The sequence below is a fragment of the Mustela nivalis genome (genome assembly GCF_964662115.1).
Source record: "Mustela nivalis genome assembly, chromosome: 14".
NCBI classification, from domain to species: domain Eukaryota; kingdom Metazoa; phylum Chordata; class Mammalia; order Carnivora; family Mustelidae; genus Mustela; species Mustela nivalis.
In genome coordinates this window covers 44,107,073-44,114,824 of record NC_139033.1, presented here as the reverse complement: position 1 = coordinate 44,114,824, position 7,752 = coordinate 44,107,073, and the positions used below count along the sequence as shown (strand labels likewise).

Here is a 7,752-nt window from a genome sequence, read left to right as displayed (position 1 = left end):
GCCTGAGCCAAGGGCAGATGCTTAACCAACTGAGCCACCCAGGTGCCCCTCATTTTCTGTTCGTTGTTGGCATATAGAGATGCTAGTAATTTTTGTTTATGATCTGGTATCTGGAAACCTTGCCAAGTCTACTGGTTTATTGGTAGATTCTTTTAGATTATCTACATAATCATGTCATCGCAAATAATGACAGTTTATTTTCTTTCCATTCTTTCTAATTTTTTTTTTTTTTTTAAACATATTGCACTGGTCTAAGACCTCAGGCACTATTTTCCCCTAACATGCAATGAGGTTGAAAGAATTTTTACAGTGGGCGCCTGTATATACACAACCTAGACTTTACCCAGTCTACTGTAGATGTATTATACCATACATCTATCCATTCTTCTATCCATCCATCAGTCCATCTTTTTTTTTTCCTTTTTGTGATGCATTTCAAAGTAGTTGCAGGCATTGGTACTTCTCCCCTAAATGCTATAGAGTGCATATCATTACCTAGTTTTTTTTTTTTTTTAATTTTTTTTAGATTTATTTCTTTATTTTAGAGAAAGCACATGAGTTCGAGTGGATGAAAGGGTAGAGGGGGAGGGAGAGAGCGAATCTGAAGCAGACACCTTGCTGAGCATGGCACAGGGCTGGATCTCATGACCCTGAGATCATGACCTAAGCTGAAACCAAAAGTCAGATGCCCAACCGACTGAGCTATCCAGGTGCCCCTATCTAGTACTGTTTTGAATAGGTGTGTTCTTGGACATCTTTTTCTTGCTCCCAATCTTAGGAGGGAAGTTTTTGATATTTTAAGTATGATGGGCTCTTTCTAGGTTTTTTGTGGCTATTTTTATCAGATGATACTTCCTTGTTTTTCTAGTTTGCTAAAAATTTGTATTATCCAATGACTTGAATTTTTTAAAAAGTTTTGTTCACACCTATTATCATTTACTTCTCCACCTTCATTCTGTTAAATGTGAAGGACTGTGAGTTTTGAATGACAATCCAATTTAATCATGATGTATTTTTACATATTGTTTTTTATACCTTGCTGGTTTGCTTTTTTTTTTTTTTTAAAGATCTTTTAAATCTATTATGATGAGAGAAACTGGCATGCGATTTTCATTTCTTATACTGTTCTTGTCAGATTTTTTATATATAAGGATATACTGGTCTCTTAAAATGAATTTGGTGGTTTTCCATTATCTAGAAGAGTCTGGGTATTATTTTTCTCTAAGATGTTGGTTGAATTCACCAGCGATGTTATCTGGGCCTATGGATTGCTTTGTGAGATTTTATTCTATTTTATTTTATATATATATATATATATATATATATATATATATATATATATTTATTTGAAAGACAGAGATCACAAGTAGACAGAGAGGCAGGCAGAGAGAGAGGAGGAAGCAGGCTCCCTGCTGAGCAGAGAGCCCGATGCGGGGCTCAACCCCAGGACCCTGGGATCATGACCCGAGCGAAAGGCAGAGGCTTTAACCTACTGAGCCACCCAGGCGCCTCTGTTTTGTGAGATTTTAAATCAGGAGTTCAATGTAGGCAATAAATGTAGGATAATCCCAATTTTCAAGATTTTCTAATGTCAGGTTTGAAAAACCACTTAAAGAAATTTGTTCATTTTATCCAAAGTTTAAAAACGGCTTTATTGAGGTGAAACGGACATATGAAAACTGCACAAAGGCAAGTGCACAATTTGATTAGTTCCGACATACATGTGCACCCCTGAAGCACCTCTACAGCCAAGGCTGTTCTGTTTTCCTCGGGTTTTTCACCTTGCCCATTCTCTCAGTTGTGAATCAGCTCTTAAGCTCATCCACCGAATTATTAATTCTTGTTCTATATTTTTCCCATTCTAGAATTTCCATTTGGTCCTTTTTTATAGTTTCTAATTCCCTGAAATTCTTGGCCACACTTTTTTCTTTTCATTTTTAAGCAAAGAAAGCATAGTTGTTTCAAATTCTGTAACTGATACAGCTGGCGACAGTGGGAGTTTCTTGATTCTTGTTATTTTTCTGTGATGGTTTTAATTCATATTATCTGATCTTCTCACATACCTGGATTTTTAAAAAGATTTTATTTATTTGAGAGAGTATGAGTGAGTGGGGGAGGGGCAGAGGGAGAAGGAGTGGACTCCCCACGGAGCAGGGAGCCTGACCCAGGGCCCCATCCCAGTACCCCGGGATCATGACCTAAGCCGAAGGCAGATGCTTAACCGACTGGGTCTTCCGGCGCCCCGTGGATATTTCTGATTTTAATCCTAGAAGTTTCCTTCCTGGCTCATAGATGGTGGTCTTCTTGTTAGGTCTTCACATGGTGGAGAGGGAGAGAGGTCACTCTCATGTCTCTTTTTGTAAGTGCACTAATCCCATCACGGTGGCTCCATCATCACAACCCCCTAAACCAAATGACCTCCCAAAGGCCCCTCCTCCTAGTACCATCACATGGGGAGTCAGGGCTCGTTATGTTAATTTTGGGGGGGTACATACAGTCCATAACCCTCCGGAGAGAATATACATTTGTTAGCATTAGTAACTTGGACGCATTAGTAACTTGGTTTCACCCAATTCACATTCAGGGAATGTGATTTAGAAGCCGGGCCACAGCGTCCACGGATAGTCTACTGATCAGAGTGGAGAGTTAGGTACTCCAAACCAGCCCGCCAGCAAAGAACTCAGAAACCTGGCCAAAACATTTTAAAATTTTGCTTTAAGTCCTGCCAGAGTCAATGGGATGGTGAGGTAGTACCCGGTCAGTTGTGAAAAACTGCTTTTTTTTCTGGGGGTCTGTGCTATTCCCGTTGTCTGAGTAGCTGGCCCTTCAATGCCTTAAAGTCAGGAGAGGGGGTTAGTGGCTGCCGTGTATGACCTGACCGATGGGGAGGGGCGGGGCAAGGCGGGTAGTTCCTGATGAATCCCCCTTGCTTTGTGTGAACTCCAAATGGATATACCCTGAGATTAAATTTTATGCCTTAGTAAAGTTCTTAAAAAAATACAAATGTATTAGGTGCTGTGAATTGTGTGCTAGAATCCACTCCTCAGCTCTTCATGTTCATAGGAAGCTTGGCTCTTTGTCAGAGAATAGAAACCCTGACCTCCTTGACTCTTGGAGGCAACATAGGACACCGGAATAACCCTGAATTTGGCGTCAGAAAGCCCAAGGATCAGTCCCGAATATCAGATGGCAGCTCCTGAAACTGCAGGCATAGTGCCTAGGAGGGAATTAAGAGACCCAAAGGGTTGACCTTGCAAACTCAAGCCTATAAAGTATCAACAAGTACCACAACTCTAATTTATGGCTCTGGAAAGGAGCGTAGAATGACTCAGTTATGCAGAAAGATTTAATGCCTGAGGCAAAACACTGGCTCCCCAGAACCTAAAGGACAGTGTGTTGCCTAAAGAATGTTAAGAGATCCTTGCCCTAGAAGCTTCCCCGCTCCACTGAACATTTCTCTTCACCTTAGCAAGCTTGAGGAAGTTGCTAAGGGTTCTGATCGGTGCTGGTTCTATGTTCTCCCCTCTTCCCACCTTGCACGTTTCCAGCTCCTGTGACTTCCTTTGGGAGCAGTGGACTTTCTGGACTTCATCCCAGGGACCTTCTCCGTCTCTGTCCCTGAGCTCTGCCATAGCCCTGATTCTGCCTTCACTGCCGAACGAGGAGCACCTTGGGATACCAAGGCTGCTGCTCACAGATCCCACACCGGCCTCAGCGGGGGACTGCGGGCCCCAGAGTTACCGTTTTGCAGCTTTTTTGCACAGCGCCTTGAACTCCTGATAGGAAGAACGGTGATACCGAAAGGGGCCCATGCTTTCAAAAACAAATATCATGGCAGAACCATTTGCTGATGACACAGCGCAGTAACAGTTTCGTATCTTGGGGAAGATCAGACGTTAACTTCCATCCAAACACAAGATGGGCCTGTACTGCCTCATTCTACACATTTTTACTTTGTGGAAGACACATTTCTAAGCAAATTAATGCGAGCGCAATTCAAGTTTGTCAGTTAAATTTATTGTCACGTAATAAATCTTTCACAAAAACCAGGAGACTCTCCCGGTGGGTCTCCCGAGCTGAGGCAGTGACGCAGTGGAGTCTGGAAGCGTGTGCCCACATGCTGCCTGAGGCCGTGGCCACAGCTGAGCTTTCAGGCCGGTGAGCACTTCTGCTGCTTGGTTCATTAAGAGCGGGTGGGGGAGAGGAGCCTGCTGGAGAATAGGGCTTTGGAGGCACCTCGGTGAGCCAGGTGGCCTGGGGAGGAAATGGTGAGATCCCCTCAGTCAAGGCCTCTGTGGTTGTTGGGCCTCTCTGGCTTTTGGGGGACTCTATTTCCTCCTGCCCCAAGAACTGACAGGCCTGCAGCCTAGTGATTATCCCATGGTGCTGCCCAGCCCTCAGCCTCCAAGGACAGGTCCAGGTCCTGACAGAGGTTCAGGTGCTGCACGCGACTCTTTAATATTGGGTGTTTTGGTTAAAAGGAAAGGAAGCAAATCAAAATGCGCAGGAAACCAATTCAAGCTGTCTCTTTTCTCCCCATGAGGGGAACACAAAACACCGGCTACCTGAAATGATGCCATTCAGACTGGGAGGGCGGGCCCCACCTTCAGATGGCCTTGCCCCCGGGGCTCCACTGAACAGGAGCTGTTGCCACGCCTCTGTCCGTGGCCTTGTCCCTGAGATCTTACAGGAGCCACCCAGCCTCACCGTGACAGAAGAGGACTGCACAGAGCAAGACCCTAGGAAGCCGTGGACCACCTGCACTTGCCTCCTGCGTCCAGCCACCAGCGATGCCCCTTCGTCTGTCCGTCTGTCCGTCAGTCAGCCTCAGGGAGCTTCAGCTCCAGTGCCTGTCCTGATGACGAAGATGAAACACCACCTGGTTGGCCCCCAAAAGCCCACCAAAGTGATGGAGCAGCCCAGGCTTTTCACAGGTAGAAGCTACACAGATAGGCATGACATGGTGATATGTTCTTCACCTTTCCAGAGCTTGCTGGGACTGAAGATAGTTCCTCCTAGGCCCTCTGAGATTGTGATGGACCAAAAGGACCCCCGGCGTCCAGCCCAGGGACACAGGGAGAGGAGAGAAGCTAGTTCCCGACAGAGATCAGCCAACGGCCACCTGATGTGGGGTGCTCAGTCTCACTTGGGATTACATGCTTTGTATGCAGAAAAGCAAATACTTTTCGTGTCTTTGAGAAAGAGACGAGGCTCCTCATTCGGGCTGTGAGAGGGTGGTTGTGGACTCAGACCCTGACTCCACAGGCCCACCCCACTCTGGCCTCATTGCCCATGGCTCCGGCCAGCACGCTCTGCTCAGGGCAGCCCCGGCACGGCTGCCCTCAGAGAAGCTTCTTCCTCTAGTTCAGGGCCCAAAAAAAGTTTAAACAAAGTCAGAAATGAAGAGAAAAACATGTTTTTAATCTCATGTAGAATACCGTATTAATCAAATTGGTCTCCTTTTCTCCTAATAGCCTGGTTGAAGAAAAAAGATTGCTTTCAAAATGAAGCTTTTCTTTTCCCAATGATTAATACAGAGTAGATTAACTTAATTTGTGCTAGACTCCAATTTAATTCAGCTACAGCTCAGAGGCCAAAGCCACAGTAAAGCTAATCTGAGCTTTATAAGAAGGAGCCACTTCTTTCTTTGAAAGATGCAGAGGATCTGATCTAAAGGCTCACATCCCACGGCCCCGGCAGAGTGTCTGTTAAATCATGGGCCCTCTAGAAGGCAACCCAGCATACATATGACTTCATTTCCTTACAAATTCCTGTCTCGTCATCTTTTCAGATATTTCTCTATGTTGAAAACACACACGCGCACACACACACACGTGTGCATGCGTGCACACACTGGACCAAAACAAAAATCTTGAACATGCAAAGAAAAAAACAGTATGTACTGGTGAAGTGTTACATGCCTAAGGCATCGGGTTCCTGGAAAAGCTCTAGATTTTTGGTTTAGAAATAAAATTGCATGTGGAATAGCAGGTTTTTACATTTATTATGGTCGCGTACCCCCCTCCCCCCTTTTTTGCACTACAATCTAAGCTGAGTGATCTCCTGCCAACCGGCACCAATTCTCCACATCCAAGTGTGTAAGGGAAGCACGCCTGTGTGATCCTCTCTGCTGGAAGGTACACTGGGCACTCTGTCTACTTCTGTTCCCCCAGGAAGAAAGTAACTAGAAGGGCTGCTCAGCTGGAGGGAGGGGGGAGGGTGGGAGACGGTGTCGGCCTCAGTCGGAATCCATCGTGAAGAGCTGGATGTCCTGAGGGTTCCAGTAGAGGCCTACTGCTGAGTTGTAGACCAGAGACCACACATAAGGGATAAAAAACTCCTCCGGCTGCTCCTCTTCCACATATTTGAATTTCAATTCTGGAAATTTCTGCAACAAAAACAAGACGATTTTGTGATCTCACAGTTCTGTGCAAAAAAGCCCTGTTGAGGTGTGCGGGGAAGCCTGCCTCGCTCACTGGCCACAGGGCCTGAGAGCTCTGGGACTTCCCTGGTCGTTCGCAAACGACTCCTGAGAAAACGCGCAGGACACGGAGGAAAGATGAATAAGCCGAATAAGCCCGTCAGTGCTGTCTGCTGAGTGGGGAGCAGGGACCCGAAGAGGGGGAGGCAGGAGGACAGATGTCCGAGCGGAAACGGGCCCTGCATGGGTGACAGACGCCTGGCTCCTCCTGAGAGGCTTTGCCTTCAGGGCTGAGTCACCGTGAGGACGAGAGCTTTCCTTCACAGCTCCTCAGCCTTGACCGGCAGGACAGGCCCGCGCCCCTCGCAGACGGGTGCTGGGGCGGCCTGCCGTGCGCGGCTCTGCCGGGGGCCTCCTCCGCGGGGTCCCGGTGAGGGCTGTGGCCTCGTGGAGGGAGGCTGGGTGATCCCTCGCCGGGGCTCAGTGAAAGCTTCAGTCTGGCTCTGTGAGCGCAGCCAGGCGTCCGGCACACGCTCTGCCGGCCGGTGAGCGAGCACTGTGCCTGGAGCGCCTCCCCGGGATTTGGGTTTTTCCGTTTCTAAGTTTTCTCGCACCAGGGCGGAGGAAGGGATTCTCAAGGCCCCTCTGGGCACCTTCCCTTGCCAAGGTGACCTGGGCAGGACTTGGGACAATCGGGGCCGGGAGACGGGCAGGCGACAGTGGCTTGAGAAGAGCGGAGTGGCGGAAGGCAGGCGGGGGCAGTGGAAGAGACGAAGGGGAAACATGTACGGGGAGCGCATGATGGGCACGTTTTTTTCCTCCCGGCTTGCTGCTCTTTGCCCAACACGGTGGTCAGGCACTTAGTAACCTGATGAAGGTGTGACTGCGACAACCAACCACATCCTGAGGACCGAGCACGTGCCAGGCAATAGGAATGCTTCATGGATATTGTCTCATTCCGTCTTTCATTCATTAGACTGGCCGGGTGTCTGCGGCTCTGCGCCGGCCCAGGGCTGTGGGGGGCGGTGGGGGCAGCGGGGTGGGGGGGGCAGCGGCCATGCGCTGGCCTCTCCTCAGAGAGGGTGCGCTTTCCTGAGGGGGAGACAGACCGCGGCAGCAATGACAAAACAATGAGAACAGGTTAGTCACACGTGGAAAGACAGGAGGCTCCAGAGGCCCGAGGGGGGCCGTGGGGCAGCCTGGCGAAGAGGGAAGGGTGTTCCTCCTGCAGGGCCAGACGGAGGCAGGGCCTGTGTGAGGCAGGGGCACAGCGGGCTGGAGCGGGGAGGAAGAAGAAGCGGAGGCGGAGGAGGTGGTGGAGTTGGAGGACG

General features: G+C 48.5%; 1 protein-coding gene across 2 annotated transcripts in view; it reads right to left on the bottom strand.

Annotated features, from left to right (window-relative positions):
• Window positions 1-3,995: 3,995 nt before the first annotated feature.
• Window positions 3,996-7,752, bottom strand: part of DYM (dymeclin) — a 332,115-nt gene continuing 328,358 nt past the window's right edge. For both annotated transcript variants that reach the window (XM_082699258.1, XM_082699257.1), the window contains one exon: window positions 3,996-6,388. In XM_082699258.1, the coding sequence (XP_082555384.1) occupies window positions 6,239-6,388 (150 nt within the window). In that variant the 3' untranslated portion in view covers window positions 3,996-6,238. The remainder of the gene's footprint in view (window positions 6,389-7,752) is intronic.